This window comes from Theropithecus gelada, chromosome 19 (assembly GCF_003255815.1).
Source record: "Theropithecus gelada isolate Dixy chromosome 19, Tgel_1.0, whole genome shotgun sequence".
Lineage (NCBI taxonomy): Eukaryota > Metazoa > Chordata > Mammalia > Primates > Cercopithecidae > Theropithecus > Theropithecus gelada.
The window spans coordinates 18,036,223-18,056,415 of NC_037687.1; the positions used below are offsets into that span (position 1 = coordinate 18,036,223).

Genomic DNA, 20,193 nt, shown 5'->3' on the forward strand with positions numbered 1-20,193 from the left:
CCTGCACTGGGCTAACGGCCTGCCCTGGGCTAGGCCAGCTGGTAACAAATACCCCAAGGCCCTGCTTTGATATACATGAGGCTATGGTGTCAAAACCTGCTATAAATGGGGCTTTCTTGGGGGGAGTGCTAAATAGGAAAAAAAAAAAAAAAGAAACAGTTGTGCAGGGGGCACTGCAGGTCACCTTCTATGTGGTTATGGCCCAGGGACATTAACTCTACCCCGTGCACGCTAGTGGAAGCTTGTGAAGGCAGTGCTGATCCCCATGCCGGCCCAGAGTAAAAGCGGAGTGCCAAGGGGCTGGCACGAGCCCAGCAGCTCACTCCGCACATGGAACATGAGCCTCGAATCACAGGAGCTGGAGGCAGCTCTGGAGCCTGCACCCTGGGGAAGCTCCCCAACGCCCTGGAGATGCAGCCCAGGCTTCTCCACCTCACTCCACTAGCTCTGGGCAGTTCTCCTTCCAGTGCCCTAAGGGTCTGAGGAACCCAGGGAGCCAAGGGAGAGGACACAGGGTGTGAGGATGGGGGGGGTCTTCTGCCAAGACTGTGCCCTCTGCCAGCCTGCCGCCAGCCAGGGCAGTGCCCCGCAGGCCCCTGACCTGCACACCCAGGGTGGACAGGCAGGCACTACCCTCTCAGGGAAGCAGAGTGGACCCCCAACTTCACTCTGCTTTCCAGAGGCAATTACTGCTTTAAACAGCTGAACTTCCAAAAAACAACTACAAACTCATAAATACCTCCGAGTCCCTGAGAAATCACTTACGGACTAATTAGTAGATTGGCCTGCTTCACAGCCCAAGCTCCACAGAGCTCCCTAACTGGCAGCCGTGGAGAAGGAAATCATTAGCCGCCTGCCTCCGTAACCACTGTTCCCCTGCGCTGTTGCCACTCCTGACCCTGGGTCCCAATTAGCCTGAGGGGATGCATTTAATTAACTCTGCTTAATGACACCTGCTGGGAGTGTTGTTTGGCCTTATTTCTCTCTACTTCAGGTTCTTGAGAGGCTCTTTTCAAAAAGCCAGTGAACTGGCCGGGCGCGGTGGCTCAAGCCTGTAATCCCAGCACTTTGGGAGACCGAGACGGGCGGATCACGAGGTCAGGAGATCGAGACCATCCTGGCTAACACGGTGAAACCCCGTCTCTACAAAAAATACAAAAAAAAACTAGCCGGGCGAAGTGGCGGGCGCCTGTGGTCCCAGCTACTCGGGAGGCTGAGGCAGGAGAATGGCGTGAACCCGGGAGGCGGAGCTTGCAGTGAGCTGAGATCCGGCCACCGCACTCCAGCCAGGGCGACAGAGCCAGACTCAGTCTCAAAAAAAAAAAAAAAAAAAAAGCCAGTGAACTTCTGAGGCCCTGTGGGGATGCCCAGGTTGTGGAGGGAAGCATGAGGGGAAGTTGGGGGCAGCTGAGGAGGGTCCCGGCAGACTGAAGCCTTTTGTCTGAAGATTCCGAGGTTGGGGCCAGTGACTCACACCTCCATCCCACTCTGTGGGCGTGGCCTTCCCTCACCATGGGAGGCCCTGGAGCACCACGTGGGCAGTAGGGAGGATGGCCAGAGAGGCCTGTTTGGACCCTTCCATCCTGCTCCCAAGCCCTGCAGCCTTCAGGACCACACAAGACCACCCCAACATCCTCTGGGTAAGCTCTGGCTGCCTTCATGGGGGTAGGGACATGCTGGGGCACGGAAGGCGGCATTACCGGACGAGCACCCGCTTCAGCAGCTGCTGGTCTCCCTCCGAGTAGCCAGGCCAGTCCTTCTGCACGTCCTTGTACATGCAGTCCTGCAGCGTACACGTGCCATCCTTAGCACTCATGTTGGCCACCTGCAAGACAGAGCCAGCCATCACTTTGTGGGAAGCCTGAGAGAGTCAGGGGACTAGAGAAAAAAGATCTTATGGCGAGGTTGGGAGGGTGTGCAGAGACAGTAGGAGACAGACAGACGGAGACAGAGGAGAGGAAAGAGGATGGCCCACTACCGATCTGTGCTGCCTCCCACCCCTAGTTCCCCTGCACACAATCCTCAGGGTGCAGAAGGGACAATGAGGTTCATGAAGCCAGGTCCAGACTCAACTGTCTTACAGGTGCTGGGCCAGGCTGGCTCCAAAACGGGGAGGGCTACCACCTGCAGTCCGGAGACCCTATCACCTGTCCCCTGGCCCCCCTAGCCTACTTCTCTTTTTCTTTTCTTTTTTTTTGAGACGGAGTCTCGCTCTGTCGCCCAGGCTGGAGTGCAGTGGCCAGATCTCAGCTCACTGCAAGCTCCGCCTCCCGGGTTCACGCCATTCTCCTGCCCCAGCCTCCCGAGTAGCTGGGACTACAGACGCCCGCCACCTCGCCCGGCTAGTTTTTTTGGTATTTTTTAGTAGAGACGGGGTTTCACCGTGTTAGCCAGGATAGTCTCGATCTCCTGACCTCGTGATCCGCCCGTCTCGGCCTCCCAAAGTGCTGGGATTACAGGCTTGAGCCACCGCGCCCAGCTTTTCCTTTTTTTGATACAAGATCTTGGCTCACTACAGCCTAGACCTCCTGTGCTCAAGCGATCCTCCCACCTCAGCCTCCCAGGTAGGTGGGGCCACAGGTGCGCACCACTATACTCCAGCTAATTTTTTTGTTGTTGTTGTTAGAGATGGGATCTCGCTATGTTGTCCAGGCTTATTTTGAACCCCTGGGCTCAAGCGATCCTCTGACCTCAGCCTCCCAATGTGCTGGGATTCCAGCCACCACACCCGGCTCCTGTTTCTTCCAGGCTGGAGTGCAGTGGTGTGATCAAGGCTCACTGTAGCCGCAACCTCCTGGGCTCAAGCAATCCTCTTGCCTCAGTCTCCCAAGCAGGTGGGCTACAAGCATGCACTATCATACCCAGCAAATTTTATTTTTTTGTAGAGATAGGGTCTCAGTATTTTGCCTAGGCTAGTCTTGAGCTCCTGGCCTCAAGGATCCTCCCACCTCAGCCTCCCAAAGTGCTGGAAACAGGCGTGAGCCACCGTACTAGGCTCCACCCTGTTTCTGATCACAACTCCCAGGGCAGAGTCAGCCACAGCTGGGGATGCTGGGTGAGGGGTACCTCCGGGGCCAAGTGTGAGCCCACCTTCCCTACAACCAGCATGCCTTGCTGTTGCTGGCTGACAAAAGCTGAGTTCGTCTCCCAGACTGCTAACAAAGATGGATTCAGAACATCTGCCTTAGAGGGACCTGAGGAAGCTCCAGGTCACTGCCCTGAGTGGGCACTGTGTGCTGGCCTGCAGGGCGCTCTGGTCTCCATCTTGCTGCAGGCACAGTAGCCACTGTTTTCTGCTGCATCTGACATGGCTCTGCGTCACAGCATATTCCATGGGGAGCATTTTTGTTTTTGTTTTTGTTTTTTTTTGGGAGGGGGGACGGAGTCTCACTCTGTTACCCAGACTGGAGTGCAAAGGCGCAATCTCGGCTCACTGCAAGCTCCGCCTCCTGGGTTCACGCCATTCTCCTGCCACAGCCTCCCGAGTAGCTGGGACTACTGGCACCCGCCAGCACACCCGGCTAATGTTTTGTATTTTTAGTAGAGACGGGGTTTCACTGTGTTAGCCAGGGTGGTCTCGATCTTCTGACCTCGTGATCCTCCCGCCTCGGCCTCCCAAAGTGCTGGGATTACAGGCGTGAGCCACTGCGCCCGGCCCATGGGGAGCATTTTTAACAGCTGAGTAATATTCCACCCTCAAACTGCTGCCAGTTTCTCTGTAGCATAAACAGACATTACTGTGTGCAGTTTTTTTCAGGTTGGCAACAGTTTCCTTCAACGGGATTCCCAGAAGCCAGATTAGTAGGTCAAAGGCTGAATATTTTTATGGCTGTCAACGGGCTTTGCTAAACATTACTCAGCCGTCAACACCCCTCCCCTTGAAGGATAGGCCTGCGGGTTTCCCTGGGGCCTAGCCAGTCCTGGAGGTGGTCACCTTCCATCTCTACTCTAGATTTTTCCACAGGGAGGGCCAAGCACCTTTGAGGGGTGCAATTTTGTCACTGCTGTTCCTCAGGGTGTCAGCGGGCCTGTGAGGGGCTGGAAATGACCAGTGTGGGTGAGGCACATCCCCCTCCTCTTCTGCAAGCCAACAGTGTTCTGCTGACCCCCATAGCTGCTTGGGGGGAAGCAGCTGCATAATGAATATAGAAGCAAGAAGAAGACAAGCTGTCCAGGGGAAGTCACAGTGGCACGGGAAGGGACACTCTGCCTGCAGACGCTGGCCGGGCCTGCTCCCAGGAGGTGCTGAACCAAAGTTACCTGGAGAAGCCAGGCCCCAGCACAGGCACCTCCAGGCCAGGTCAATGAAGGTTCCACACCTGGTAAATCCATCAAGCTCCCTTCAGCAACTCCTGCTGGCACCATGCCAGCTCTGCCTCAGGAGCAGGATGTGGGTGGACGAGGGCTGGGTTGACATCCTCCCAAGGAATGTGCAGCACAGTCCCACCAGGCGCGCACCCGAGCGGGACGCCTACGAGGAGTTCCATAAACATGGAAGAACGTCCTTTATACAGCTGCTATCCCAGCATGCCACAATGTATGCTTTCTGCTGCAGGCATCACCTGTGTTCCTGAGGTGCTGGATGTGACCCCAAACATCCCACTTCCATCATCCTAAGAGGTGCAAGAGGCTCAGCGGTGCCTCCCCCTCAACCACAGCCGCGATCCGAGGAGACCCATCCTCAGCTCACCTCAGGGCTGTGTCTGCACAGCCTGGCTGATGTTCTGAAGCCAGTGTGAGTCACTCCCCTTCCCAGGGACCCCAGGAAGCCAGGGTGGAGCCTCAGGAACCTCCATGGGTGACGGGGCGGAAGGCACACCTGCTCCAATGACCGGGGTGTTTCTCAACAGCAGGCTCCACTCGCCAGCACCACGTTCCAGATGGCCTAGCCTCCAACCCCAGGGAGGGGCACTGCAGGTCACAGACGGAAGCCTTATGGTCCGAGATGTGAAGCCCTCGCCTGGAGGTGCAGGTGGAGGGCAGCAGGCAGCTGATTCACACTGAGGCCCGCCAGGCTGTGCCAGGCACATATAGGTTCCTTCCCCAGGCCTTGAGTCCACAAATCGTCTGCAGCCGAAGCCTGGATCCACTGTGCCAGGCCCCAGGGCCCACGTGTCAGCAGACAGTGAAGGAGGGCCTGGGCTCCATGCTGAGCCCACCTCTCAACCCTGGACAGTCAGGGCCATGCCCAGAGATGCACCCATGGCCCCCTAAGCTTGTTCTAATCCAGGAGGTCCCAGCTCTCAGGCAGGTTCTGAACCCAGAAAGGGCTCTTCCCTGCCAGCCCCAATCCCAGTCTCCATGCTCTGGCCCATTCCACCCGCATAAGACCATCTGCGGAGACCACTGGTAAAGACATGACATCAGGGCGGCACGCACCTGCTGGAGGAGGCCATCTAGCGCGTCTTTGTCCGCCTGTGTCAGGCCGTCCTTCTGCAGCCGCAACAGCAGCTCGGCCTTGCGGTAGGGCCTTAGCGCAAGGAGGTGTAGCACTCGGTCACGGAAGGGCCTCTGGGATACCCCGCTGCCCCCGCTCATGCCACTGGCACCGCTCTTCCTGATGGCACTCGCCAAGTTGATGGGGGTTGCCCGCTTGCGGGAGGGCACTGCGTCTGTCGCACCTGGGGCCGGTTTCCGAAACTGAACCTTCTTGCCTGCAACAAGAATCCAAGTGTTAGGGAACAGAGAGGGCACTGCCGTGTCCTAAGCCAGTGCTGCTGAGCGGGTGCCCAAAGGTTTGAGACTATAGAGAGTGCTGGAGGCAGGCACCACACCAACCACAGCAAAGGCCAGCTTGCTCCTTGGGGACCCTGGGTGGCCAAGAACGCCACCTGCTGCCCACGGCTGGCACCTGCAGGGCACACAGCCTTAGAAGTGGGAGGTGCAGGCAGCAGAACTGTGTCAGAGCCTTAACTGACTTTATCACAGGCGACCTAAATCCTGGACAGCAAAATCACCTGATAACTCTGGTAGGCAGTGTGTTTGTGCGGGAAGATCGGGGAGAGGTGGGGAGGATTGTTTCTTGAGACAGGATCGCGCTCTGTCACTCAGGCTGGAGTGTAGTAGCACAATCATGGCTCACTGTAGCTCCAAACTCCTGGGCCCAAGCAATCCTCCCACCTCGGCCTCTGGAGTAGCTGGGACCACAGCTACTGGGACCTCCGCACCACCATGCCTGGCTAATTTTTTTTTATTATTTGTAGACGTGGGGTCTCACTATGCTGCCCAGGCTGGTCTCAAACTCATGGGCCCAAAGGACCCTCCCACCTCAGCTTCCCAAAGTGCTGGGATTATAGGCCAGAGCCACCCTGCCCAGCCTGAGGTGGGGACTGTTTATAAACCCTTCTGATGTTAAACTGGGGGTCCCTGAACTGCAAGAGGCAGTCACTCCCAAGTCTGCTCTTCAGAGTCCTATGCTGGCCCCACGTGGCTACCATTTTTGTTTTTCTAAAGTCAATAAAGATGTCAGAGCCACTTTCGGCAGCTGCTGTGAAGACCCTGGTGCAAGTGGCACCCCAGCCTTAGGCCTGGTCAAGCTCTCCTCTGGCAGGCGTGGCTGTGCCCACAGCCCTGGGGAGAGCAGGCTCCCCTCTATTCCCGATGCAGAGATGTGGGCAGGGTCTAGCATGCTGCTCCCTGCATTGTCCTGAACAATGATGCCCTGGCATCCTTGGGAACACGGTCAGCCGAGCAAGCTCAACAGTGCCTCAAATCCTTCCCCCAAAAGTGCTTCATAACAACATCACTCTGATCCTCTCTCTCAAAATCTGATCTGTCAAATTAACCCAGAAAGCCGTGCTTTCAGAATACCCAGAGCCAGCACTCACACCTCTGGGGTCTGTTCAGTGGAGTCCTGACAGCAGGGCTGCACTCACCCGTATAGGGCCAGGCTGGTCAACAGGGAGGAGGAGCAGCCTATGGGGGGCACTGTGAGACAGAGGGACACGCACATTCACAACATTTTTTTTTTTTTGAGACAGTCTCGCTCTGTTGCCCAGGCTGGAGTGCAGTGGTGCAATCTCAACTCACTGCAACCTCCGCCTTCCAGGTTCAGGAGATTCTCCTGCCTCAGCCTCCCAAGTAGCTGGGACTACAGGCGCATGCCACCATACCCAGCTAATTTTTGTATTTTTAGTAGAGACGGGGGTTCACCATATTGGCCAGGCTGGTCTCGAACTACTGACCTCGTGATCTCTCCGCCTCGGCCTCTCAAAGTGCTGGGATTACAGGTGTGAGCCACCGCGTCCGGCCACAGTCACATCTTAACAGACAGTGTCCCCTACCAGAACATAAACTGTTTCAAAAACCCTCACTGGGCCGGGCACGGTGGCTCACGCCTGTAATTCCAGCACTTTGGGAAGCCAAGGCGGGTGGATCACGAGGTCAGATCGAGACCGTCCTGGATAACACGGTAAAACCCCGTCTCTACTAAAAATACAAAAAAAAAAAAAAGGTCAGGCGTGGTGGTGGGCACCTGTACTCCCAGCTACTCGGGAGGCTGAGGCAGGAGTATGGCATGAACCCGGGAGGCGGAGGTTGCAGTGAGCCGAGATTGCGCCACTGCACTCCAGCCTGGGCAACAGAGTGAGACTCTGTCTCAAAAAAAAAAAAAAAAAGGAGGGGGGAGGGGCCGGGCGCAGTGGCTCACGCATGTAATCCCAACACTTTGGGAGGCCGAGGTGGGTGGATCACGAGGTCAGGAGATCCAGACCATCCTGGCCAACATGGTGAAACTCCGTCTCTACTAAAACTACAAAAAATTAGCCTGGCGTGGTGGCGGGTGCCTGTAGTCCCAGCTACTCGGGAGGCTGAGGCAGGAGAATAGTGTGAACCTGGGAAGCAGAGCTTGCAGTGAGCCGAGATAGTGCCTATGTACTCCAGCCTGGGCGACAGAGTGAGACTCCGTCTCAAAAAAAAAAAAAAAAAAAGGCCGGGCGCGGGTGGTTCAGGCCTGTAATCCCAGCGCTCTGGGAGGCCGAGGTGGGCGGATCATGAGGTCAGGAGATCGAGACCATCCTGGCTAACACGGTGAAACCCTGTCTCTACTAAAAAATAATAAAAAATTAGCCGGGCATAGTGGCGGGCGCCTATAGTCCCAGTTTCTCAGGAGGCTGAGGCAGGAGAATGGCATGAACCTGGGAGGCGGAGCTTGCAGTGAGCCAAGATCACGCCACTGTACTCCGGCCTGGGTGACAAAGCGAGACTCCATCTCAAAAAAAAAAAAAAAAGCCCTCACTGTACCCAAAGTGGTGTGCTAAGATACATTTCTGTTCAAGTGTTTGGCTAAAGGACCCACAGATTTATTAATATGTGTATGAGGCCATGTGCACTGACTCATGCCTGTAATCCCAGCACCGTGGGAGGCCCAGGCGAAAGGATCATTTGAGCCCAAGAGTCAGAGACCAACCTGAGCAACATAGCGAGGCTCTGTCCCTACAAAAAATCTAAAAGTTAGCCATGTGTGGTGGCACACACCTGTGGTCCCAGCTACTCTGGAGGCTGAGGTAGGATCACTTGAGCCCAGGAGTTTGAGGCTGCAGTGAGCTATGATTGTGCCACAGCACTCCAGCCTGAGTGACAGACAAAGGTCCCGTCTTTAAAAAAACAAAAAACAAAAAACAAAACACGTGTACAGCTGTCTCTTCAACTGTTCTGCCCACAGCAGCCCTGTGCTTGGGGCTTACAGCCCAGGGCCTTAACATCAGGGACAGCCCGGGCTCCCTAGCCATACAACACGTCCACCTGGGCTCAGTGTTGACCAGGAGGAGCAACCCCTGCACCCACATCTGGGGTTTCATTCAGAGGGAACCCCTCTGCTCAGCAAAGGGAAATCACGTACTTTCTTCAGAAGGAGGAGAGAGAGGAATTGAAATGCCCCCCACTTTTCTTAAAGAGAAAACTCAAAAAGCCATCAAGGCTGTCGTCTGCTCTGAGCCATCTCCCTCCTCTCTTGAAGCCCGGCACCCTACTCCCGCCATAATGAGTTCCCATGACTCCTGGCGCTCTGCCTGGACTAAGAGGCGGGGTGCTGCAGCTCTGTAAACAAACAGCACTTTCCTTCCCACTGTCAAGGCCTGTTGGCTTCTCAACTGCTGAAACCGTTTCCAAGTCAATGCTGAGTGGCTACAGTTTTCCCGCAGTGCTGGGTCGCTGGCAACAGGGCCTGTGAGGCTCATTTCCTGCCTGTTGCCGACTGTGGTGGCCTTGGGGAGGAGCTGGCTGGTCAGGTGAGGGCGGGGGCAGCCTCCAGAGACAGACATGGGCCTTGCCCTAGGCTGCATGCCCATCTTCGGGGGGCCTGTTGGCCTCCCTGACAGGTGAAGGTCCCCAAGGCTGCAGCCTGAAAGCAGGGACCACCAATTCACAGCTCCTGGAGTTCTCAGGCCGCTTTGTCCACCTTGGGCTTCACAAGGCAGCAGCTGCTGCAGCCCAACCCCCCACCCCTCACGTGGCCCCCAGGCCCATGTGGCCAGACTTCTCTTCCCAACCCAGACTCTGGTCCAGGCACATCCTGCTCAGGGACTCCTCAGTTGGCCCATCATTTCTGTGCAGGGCACAGCCAGTGCCCAGCCTGGACGGGCCCCAAATGCCTCCCGACACTGGCAGTTGCCTGGCCACCCTGCAGCCCTGCCAAACTCGCTGCTCACCCAGGTAGCGGCCTCCAGCCTTGATGACAATGGCACTGCGGCTCCGCGTCTCCTCCTCTGCCTGGGCCATGCTCTGCCGTGCCTTCTGGTAGGAGTCGTCGGTGGCGCACACCGTGATCTTGTCCTGTATGCTACCCAGGCAGTCCAGGTGGATGTCCCCATGACTGCAAGACAAGGCCAGGAGCTGAGGTCAGCAGCTGGGACAATGCAGGGAGTATCTGTTCAGGACCCAAGCCCCCAGTCCACCACCTGGTCTGGAAAACAGGCTCTGTCAGCACCGTCTCAGGCAACACGGTTTCAATGGGGCACATCTTAACCCTGGTCCAGAGGTGACAGGGTGACCTTGAGAGTCAGTGGGGTGCTCTGGGTTGGGGCGGTGCCTCACCTGGAGACATACTGCTGGATGCAGTCAAAGCTGCCCTGGGGGTTGTCACGGCCGATGTTGGAGAGGTAGAAGGAGAACGTCCGCGCCTCCGAGGGGCAGTCGGGCTGGGGGATGGAGATGTGCTGCATGGAGGGGGAGGGGGTGTCACTGGGAGGTCCTCAGCAGGACAGGCCCCCAGCCTGCATCTCCTGCACGAGTCCCCACAATGCAGCCCTCACAACAGGAATGTGCTGGCCCCTTTCCCTAAAACACACCCCTGCTCTTCTGCCAGTGACGGGACGGGTGGCCCATCCTCAGCAACACACACTGCATAGAGAGGGGACTCAGGCACCTACGCGGGTGGGCATGGGGCCAGGGGCCATTTTCAGCAGCAACAGCACTGCTGTCTGAGGACAGTGCTCAGCACCTGCCCAGACGCAGGGCCCCCACCCCAATCGTGTGACCCCTGGAAAGTGGCTTGTCTGGACCACGACTCACTTTCCCCACCACCAAACGGACAGACCTTGGCCTGGGACATCCTATGAGGTAAAATGCGACACGAGGGGCTTGGGCAGTCACCCGCAACTCTGGCGCCCCTCCTTGGCAATCCCCTGTCAGCATCCCCCCACAAAGGACATTGACTCCATGTGAGTCTCCATTTGCTGCAGCTGTGAATGAGGTAGGCTTGTGTCCTGTGGGCTCACAGATCAGAAGTACTGGCCCCCGACAAGCCTGTCATGGGTCACAGCAGCCTGACTTTGGCTGTGCCCCTGCAGCCCTGCCTGGAAGGACGGACAGTCAGGGACAGGCAGGCAGATGGATGGACTGTGCTGGTCCCGGCCGGGGTCAGTGCAGGGCAGCATCACATCTGAGGCCACTGCATTCCAGGCTGACCCCAGACCCTCTGTCAACAGAGGTGGCCCTTCCTAAATTAATGCCTGGGCTTTGGCACGAGCTCCTCACAGTTAGACTGACACATGAGGGGCGTTCAAACAGTCAACAAGGAGGGACAACATGGAGGGAGCCCTCGGGTCTTGTCCCCTGGCTGCAGCACCCCCTTGGCACCCAAGCCCCATCTCCTCCTCTGTGACACCATGAGCGCAGGAGAGACTGCGGCTGAATCTCCTGCCCCCTCGCCCCTGCCGAGCTGCCTCATACGCCCATGGGAGGCTTTGCCTGCCTGTGCCTCACCTGTGAGACAGAGGACGGGGCTTCTGCCACCAGGAACGTGGAAGAGCACCACTCCCCCGCCCTGCTGTGTGGCCTTGGCCGGGACTTGTCCCCTGGGGCAGTGTTTGGACCCACAAGGGAAGCCATGGCTGCACCCAGCCCAGAGCCAGGCCCTGCTCCCAAGGTAAGAACAGTTCCTGGGTTCGGCCACTCTGGGCAGGAAGAGTCTGGTCTGGGCTTGCAGGCAGTCCCTGCACCAGCCACTCCCTGTGCCCGGCCTGCAGACCCTTCTCCAGAGGCCCATCCTGCCCCTCCCCGAGGCTGAACACTGCCCCAGGAGAAAAGCTGTCCCATCTGCTGGGGTCTGCCCAGCATCCCCTCTCAGCCTCAAACGTGTCCCCCTAGGGCAGGCGCCCTTGTCCCTGTCATGCTGATACAGAAATGCAAGCTGAGGGGTCAGGGCCCAACCAGTGTACTGGTGGAGAGTGAGGCCAAAGCCCATCGTGGGCCCACCATGCCAGGCCACACCTGAACACAAACACCCATCTCTATCAGGGTCAGAGAAGGGAGAAACAGCCTGCACCCAGCATCAGAGAAAACACACACACACACAGCCTCTGATGATCCACCCTATGGCAGGGAAACCTTCCCCCACCACACACACACACACACACACACACACACAAACACAACCTCTCCACACACAATCTCCCTAAACACAATCCCCCACACACAACCACACACACAAACAACCCCTCCACACACAATCTCCCTAAACACAACCCCCACAACCACACAATCCCCCCCACACAACCACACACACAAACACAACCCCTCCGCACACAATCTCCCTACATACACCCCCCACAACCACACAATCCCCCACACACAACCACACACACACACAAACACAACCCCTCCACACACAATCTCCCTAAACACAACCCCCACAACCACACAATCNCACACAGCGCCACACACACAACCTCCCCCACACACAACCCCTCTGCACACAAACACAATCCCCCAAGCACAACCCACACAACCCACACATGCACAACCCCCCCACATACACCCCTCTACACACAAACCCCTCACACAACCACACAAACACAACGCACACACAACCACACACAACCCCCAGCCACATAAACACAACCTGCACACAACCACAACCCACACAACCACGAACCCCCTACACTCAAACACAACCCCCCCGCCACACACACAAACACAACCACACACACCCTGAAGCCTCTGCCAGAGCCATGTGGGTGACCCTGGCCATCTAGACCTGTCCTGCTCCGATGCCACTGAGGGGTTTCTTCACCCAACACACACAGGTGCCACCCTGCCCTGCCTGCACCTCCCTTCCCAGATATGACTTTTATTCTCATTCATACAAGTAACTGGAAACACGCTGCTGGGATGAGGGAAGCTCAGGTTTCCGAGAGGCTCTGTGGTGGCCAGGTGCACAGGTGATGCGGTGACCCAGAATGAGCCAGCCAGGGAAGTCGGGGACTACACGTCCAGGAAAACCAAAAGGAGTGGCTGTGGGAACCTAAGCCCGGCCTCGGTGGCTCTCCCGCCCTCCTCTGTCGTCTCTTTAACCCCCACTGCCCCTGTGGTCCTGGCCTGAGGCCCAAGTCGCCAGTGGCTCCTGCCCCACAGTGACTGAGGGCTGGGCACCCTCACGTGCAGTCCTTTCCCAGGAAAACCCCAGCTCCACCCAGGCGGGCAGGATTCATCCTGTCACCCTGGCTTCAGGGGAGATGCCATTCAGCAGAGCTGGCAATGAGACCAGGCCACAGCCAGCTGGAGAGGTGAGGAGTCTGACACAGCAAAGCCTACCCCCTTTGCCACCACAGGAGGGTCTGGGCACCGACTGTGGCCGGGGGCAGCTGCACACCCAGTCAGCACTGACAGTGCCCCTCCTGGGCCTGCCCAGAGACCTTGCTTCTCCGTGGGCAGGGGCTTCACAGTGGCCCTTCACCCTGCTTGGCTCTTTTCCACACAGGCGTAGACGTCTGCCGCCCAAACTCCATCCTAGAAGCCGGGGTCAGGTGCAGAACCCAGGGCCAGGTGTGCAGCTGTGGCAGGGTGTAGGGGATGCATGAAGGGGGGTGACACAGGCCTCAAAGCTGATGCTTGGGAGAGTGTTGTGTCGCTGGTGACAAGGGGAAGACATACAGAGGGCACGGTGGTTGACGTCCTTCAGGATGTGGGGGTGAGGAGACGGGGAGAGTGTTCTCACGGCCCTGCCTCCCCTAGCACACGCAGCACCACAGAGCCCTCCAATTAACGGGCTGTTTTGTTGCGGGTTAATGGTCACCAGCCCGGAACAGTGGGGAAGCCAGCGGGATGGGAGCAGCCCAGGAATGCGGGCACTTTCTCTGCACTAGCCAAGAGCTTGCCCGGGTTCTGGGACAAGGTTTGAAACGCAGCCCCTGCTTGGCCTTCTGAACGGGGTCTTGGTTGCTCCTTGGGGGCTGCTCATGGGCCCAGTGACCCGTGTACCAGTGGGCTGCCACGGGGCCCTCAGATGGCCCACGCACAGCAGGTCTGGGTACGTATGAAATCAGCCCTGGCTCCAGGTTATGGCGGTTGGGGAGGAGTTGCCATAAACCTAAGCATTTGTCCATGCTCACAGACACAGAGCCCAGGCCACATACAGGCTCACCCCGGGTGCTTCCGTAGGTCCCTAAGGCCTGCTGCCTTTCCCGCTGACCTGACCATGGCCACCAGAGGGCGCTGCTTCCACCACCGCTCAAGTCCCTGCTACAGTCCATTCATCTCTTCCCTTTGAAATCCATCCCAAACTGGGGCCTGCTGCACCCCGCTACCCGACCCCCTAAAATCTGCACAGCCTCTTTTACAGTACAGGTGGGGAGGTGGAGGGTTCTGAAGAAATATATTAAGTTGGGATAGGGGGTGCAGAGCAAAAATGGTTGAAAAAAACGAGGAAAAACGCTCGCTATTCTGGGCAGTTAAAAATAAAAAGATAAGGTTGGGGGGCGCAGGGGTTCACGCCCGGAATCCCAACATTTTGGGAGGCCAAGGTAGGCAGACCACTTGGGCCCAGAAGTTCAAGACCAGCCTGGGCAACACAGTGAGACCCTGTCTCTACAAAAAATAAAAAAATTTAACCAGGCGTGGTGGCTCACGCCTGTAAACCCAGCTACTCAGGAGGCTTGAGCCCAGGAGGTCATGGCTGCAGTAAGCCGTGATTGTACCACAGCACTCCAGCCTGAGCGACAGAGGATCTCTAAAACAAAAACAGAAATAAGAACATGAGGTAGGTGGCCCCACGTGCTATCCATACAACACACACAGGAGCCCAAATAACGGACTGACCAGGTTCTCTCTGGCCTGGGAGGTTTTCAGGCCAGAAATGTTTTCTACATTTTTTTTTTTTATTTCCCACAGAACTCTCAGAATAAAATATGTTGTTATTTGTAAAGAGAGTCATGACCCAGTGGCTGAATACAACCTCTAGGAGGGAGGCAGCCCCTTTGGCCTAGTGGGAGCCTCACCTCCTCAGGCCCAAGGCAAGGGCACTTTCTAAGTACCTGCTTCCACTCCAGGAGTCAGGCACACCATGGCCAGCCGGAGAAGAGCCATGTGCTGTGCCCAACTAGGATCCCTGACTGCTCAGCCTCAGCACATGGATGGCTCCCAATTTAGGCATTTTTAGATTGTTTCTAAATTGTCTGTGTCACAAACAACACAGCAACATGCACTCCGTGTGGCTAAATCTTTGCACGCATTACACTGATTACTCCTAAGGAATCGATTCCTAGCTGCCAAGACACTGCTGTGTCTCTGCTTGGCAGAGACAAACCCTGCCAAACCTCCTTCTAGAAACTGCCATACAGGTCCTGCCTCAGCGCACAGAAGTCTTGACACCTGGAACATCCCTGGACACCAACTGCTCCTTTCCTTTTTCTTTTTTTTTTAGATGGAGTCTCACTCTGTTGCCCAGGCTGGTGTGCAGTGGCACGATCTAAGCTCACGGCAACCTCTGCCTCCTCCCGGGTTCAAGCGATTCTCTTGCCTCAGGCTCCCAAGTAGCTGGGATTACAGGTGCGCGCCACCACGCCTGGCTAAATTTTTTGTATTTTTAGTAGAGACGGGAGTTCACCATGTTGGCCAGGTTGGTTTTGAACTCCTAACCTCAGGTGATTCACCCGCCTCGGCCTCCCAAAGTGCTAGGATTACAGGCTAGAGCCACCATGCCCGGCCCTAATTTTTGTATTTTTAGTGGAGACAGGGTTTCACCATGTTATCCAGGCCGGTCTTGAACTCCTGTGACCTCAGATGATCTGCCCACCTCGGCCTCCCAAAGTACTGGGATCACAGGTGTGAGCCACCATGCCCAGCTCCCCTAGCCTTTTTTTTTTGTTTTTTTTTTTAATCACCTGGGACTTTGCTGGAGTTCACGGCTGGGGTCAACAAAGTGCAGGTTTCTTTTCCCCTCTGCAGTCTACTGGCCTGTCTAGGGTTAAATCCTAGGAGGAATCCCCAGACAGCTGAGATCCATGTCAGCCCCACTCGGGGTCTGGGAAAGGGCAGAGGCTCTAGACACAAGTGTGGACAAAGGAAATGCCATCGAGCCAAGCACGCTACCCGGGAGCAGGACACACCACAGCAGGCTCGGCTTTCCCGGTGAATCAGCAAATGCCATAAAGCGACTCTGACGAATCTCCCTGCGCAGGGGAAGGGAGAGGTGCACCTGGGCATCATGAGGGCACCTGTTGCACAGGCCGGGAGGTGGCTGGGCGAGATCAGACCCCCACCCCAGAAGCATGTAGGCCGAGCCCCTATGCTGGCCATGGTGCATCCACGTAAGAGGAGAGGCACATGAAAGGCTGAGCTTGTTCTGTGCTGCAGGAAGGACACTGGTTCTCCTGACCTCAAGTTCAACCTGCAGATGCCCTCGAGGTGGACAAGGAAGGTGATGAACAGAGGGAGAAGCATGGCCAAGGTCCCTAAGTCACAAAGTCTCCAGCTCGAGTCCAGTGGGCCCGTGGGGAATGGGTCCCTGAATCCTACACAGGACCCTGAACATCAAATCAGCACGTATACCTGATGACAACCTAAGAGTAGTCCCTCCAGCCCCAAGACCCAGACAGTGAACCGCAGGAGCTTGGGTGATGCTGGCTGACTGGATCCACGAAGGAACACACCTCCAGGGGGTGCTCCGACAACAATGAGCCCAGTGCAGGCTCTGGTGGCAGGCTACCGGCAGCATGGCCCAGGACCAAGAGCCCCGAAGCTAACAGCCCACTAAAGTGAAGCTGCTGGCCACACGCGGTGGCTTCCACCTATAATCCCAGCACTTTGGGAGGCCAAGGTGGATGGGTCACCTGAGGTCAGGAGTTCGAGACCAACCTGACCAACATGGCAAAACCCTGTCTCTAGAGGGAGGTTATCCCTGTAGCCACCCCAGGTCTCTCTCAGTGACATGAGCCCCCGCTACACATGTGCTTAGGCTCCAGGTCAAGACACATGGCACGCTGCATGCAAGGACACCACTGTGTGCTTCGGCCATGGCCAGGCTGCAGTGTATCATCTGACAGGCTCGCTGAGATGGGGGTTGGGGATGAGGGGTCCCCCACTGCCCAGGTTGGGGTGGACAGGCATGGGTGTTCAGTGGCAGCAGAAGGCACAGAGTGACTGCTGTAAGACACCAGAGGGCACTGTGGGGCTGCTCTGGCAGCAAGCCCCGGCCAGCCCGCCCCTGCCCCCAACGTCTGACCCCTGAGAGAATGTCCTGGGGAAGGTAAAAAGGAGGTGGCCAAAGGGTGACCACAGACCCAACTGGGGCTGATGGAGGTGTGGGGTTGTGTCAACTGGCTAGGCTGCAGCCCCTGGGGATTCATTATTCCACGACATCCCATCTAGGGGTGCCCTGGAGGTACTCTGTGGACATAGTTACCATCCACAACCCAGATACTGTAAGCAAGTAAAGGAGATGATCCTCGATGGTCTGGGTGGCCCCACTGAATCAGCTCAAGGCCTTAAGAGGTAAATCGGGGTTTGGCAGGAGAAGGAAGAAACTGCCTGAGGACTGCTCCATCAGCTCCTACTGGGTGTCTGCAGTCAGCCCTGAGGGTTACAGACTCCCCAGCCCACAGTCGTCTGAGCCCACTGCTTGCAATGCATCTTTTTATTTTTTTTTTTGAGACGGAGTCTCGCTCTGTAGCCCGGGCTGGAGTGCAGTGCCCGGATCTCAGCTCACTGCAAGCTCCGCCTCCCGGGTTTACGCCATTCTCCTGCCTCAGCCTCCTGAGTAGCTGGGACTACAGGCGCCCGCCACCTTGCCCGGCTAGTTTTTTGTATTTTTAGTAGAGACGGGATTTCACCATGTTAGCCAGGATAGTCTCGATCTCCTGACCTCGTGATCCGCCCGTCTCGGCCTCCCAAAGTGCTGGGATTACAGGCTTGAGCCACCGCGCCCGGCCGTAATGCATCTTTTTATCAACACACACAGACACGCGTCTCCTGGAGGCTCCATGTCTCTGCAGAACCCTGGGCTGCACCTGGAAGCCCGCGGATCACCATGTCCACATCCCCACACCCAGCTGTGCAGAGCTCTCGGGCTGTGGATAGAAACTGATTTAGGTACGACATGGTAACTCTAAAAGAAAAAAAAAAAAAGTTGGGTGCAGTGGCTCACACCTGTAATTCTAGCACTTTGGGAGGCCAAGGTGGGAGGATCATTTGAGCCCAGAAGTTCAAGGCCAGCCTGGGCAACATGAGACTCCGTCTACAGAAAAATAAAAATAAAATTTGTCTAGCATGATGGTGTACACCAGTAGTCCCAACTACTTGGGAAGTTGAGGTGGGAGGATCCCTTGAGCCCAAGAGCTCAAAGCTAAACTAAGCTATGATTGTGCCACTACACTCCAGCCTCAGCAACAGAGACTTATCTCTTAAAAAACAAAACAAGGCCGGACATGGTGGCTCACCTATAATCCCAGCACTTTGGGAGGCTGCAGCAGGTGGATCACCTGAGGTCAGGAGTTTGAGACCAGCCTGGCCAACATGGTGAAACCCTGTTTCTACTAAAAGTACAAAAATTAGCCAGGCACGGTGGCAGGCGCCTATAATCTCAGCTACTTGGGAGGCTGAGGCACGAGAATTGCTTGAACTCGGGAGGCCGAGGTTGCAGTGAGCTGAGATTACGCCACTGCACTCCAGCCTGGAGGACAGAGCGAGACTGTCTTGGGGGTGGGTAGTGGGGGAACCAGCAATAAAGGCTAGAAGAAAAATCAAACCATTCTAAGGCATATTGGGTGGGCTGGGGGAGATGCAGAGTCCTAAGACGGGGGGTCAAGAAAGGTAGACAACTCACCCTTTCTCTCATTCCCTGATTTTTCCATAAGACGGTCATTTAGAAGGAAACATATTTCAATAAAAATGAGGGTGCTGAACCTCTCTCCCAACCAAAATCCAGACAAATGTCCGTGGTCCTTGTGTCCCCTAACGCAGCAGTCCCCTACCTTGTTGGCACCAGGGACTAGTTTCGTGGAAGACAATTTTTCTTTTTTCTTTTTTTTTTTTGAGACGGAGTTTCGCTCTTGTTTCCCAGGCTGTAGGGCAATGGCGCGATCTTGGCTCACTGCAACCTCCGCCTCCCAGGTTCAAGCAATTCTCCTGCCTCAGTCTCTTGAGTAACTAAGATTATAGGCACGAGCCACCACGCCCGGCTAATTTTGTATTTTTAGTAGAGACGGGGTTTCTCTACGTTGGTCAGGCTGGTCTCAAACTCCAGACCTCTCAGGTGATCCGCCCGTCTCGGCCTCCCAAAGTCCTGGAATTACAGGCGTGAGCCACCGTACCCGGCCAGAAGACAATTTTTCTATGGATGGTGGAAGGTGGACAGGGAGCCATAGGGGAGGATGGTTTCGGGCTGAAACTGATCCACCTCAGATCAGGCATTAGATTCTCATAAGGAGCACACAACCTAGATCCCTGGCATGCACAGTTCACAATAGGGTTTGCACTCCTGTAAGAATCTAGTAACACGCTCAGATGACAGGAGGCAGAACTCAGGTGGTCATGTTCGCTCACCCACAGCTCACCTCCTGCTGTGTGAGCAGTTCCTAACTGGTCCAGGGCTGGGGGCTGGGGCCCCTACCCTATCAGACTGGAAGCCAGGTGCACATCGCTGCACAAAGGGGGCCACTGGGAGAGGAGAGTTGCCCATCACGCAGGCAGCCTGTGACGGGCACCAGACACGTCCTGGTGTGGCCCCAGCCAAGCGGCTATCCTGGGGGTTAAACCCAGCCTTGTGTGGAGGCAGACAGGGCCCAAACACTGCCATGAGCTGCTGCTGTACCCAGTGAGCAAGGACAGAACTGAGACTATACCAGTCCCAAGATTCCAAATATGAATGATTAAAACAGAAACTCACCCCTTGGCTTCCTTGAAATCGGATAGACGGCCTCAGTGAAACAGAATCCTACAAAAAAAAAGCATGAGGGGGACGTCAGTAAAGACACTGGGAAACCCAAAGACTCCCTCCCCAGGTACAGAAGGAGCAGGGTGAAGATGGTGTTCTCAAGAGAGGGGAAAGGAAATGCACACACTCTGAAAATTACAGGCAAAGTCACCGGAGCAGGGTTTTGGAAGGATCAGTAGGAATTCCTCAGATGGACAGAGGGCTGGGGCCACATGACAGGTAAGAATGGGGCCTCCAGACACAGGCAACAGGCTGGCGGCAGGCCCAGGATGCAGGGGTGGGGAGTGTGCCATCCTTGGAATCCACCACCAGCCTGTGAATTCACCGGGAGAGAAGGGCAAGGCTCAAGGTGCTCACAGCCCTGCCAGGAAAAAGCAAGGTCAGGTCAAGGTTGACCCTGGATCGTGACTCTCCCAAGGTCCTATATAGGCAAAAGCAGCCCCCTCCACTCTCAGCCCCAGCTGATCCCCTGAAACCACCAACCAGGCTAAGTCCTGTCTCACAAACACTGGCTTTTTTTTTTTTTTTTTTTTTTTTTTTTTTTT

General features: G+C 56.2%; 1 protein-coding gene across 2 annotated transcripts in view; it reads right to left on the bottom strand.

The window, feature by feature from the left end:
• Nucleotides 1-898: 898 nt before the first annotated feature.
• ELL (elongation factor for RNA polymerase II) overlaps nt 899-20,193 on the bottom strand; it is a 71,119-nt gene continuing 51,824 nt past the window's right edge. The window contains exons 2-7 of one of the 2 annotated variants that reach the window (XM_025367567.1): nt 19,601-19,648; nt 10,033-10,154; nt 9,648-9,811; nt 5,380-5,654; nt 1,353-1,825; nt 899-1,036 (exon numbers count right to left, since the gene is read on the bottom strand). In XM_025367567.1, the coding sequence (XP_025223352.1) occupies nt 1,697-1,825; nt 5,380-5,654; nt 9,648-9,811; nt 10,033-10,154; nt 19,601-19,648 (738 nt within the window). In that variant the 3' untranslated portion in view covers nt 899-1,036; nt 1,353-1,696. Of the gene's footprint in view, nt 1,037-1,352; nt 1,826-5,050; nt 5,655-9,647; nt 9,812-10,032; nt 10,155-19,600; nt 19,649-20,193 lie in introns of those variants that run through there. The other variant, XM_025367566.1, reaches the window with a different exon arrangement.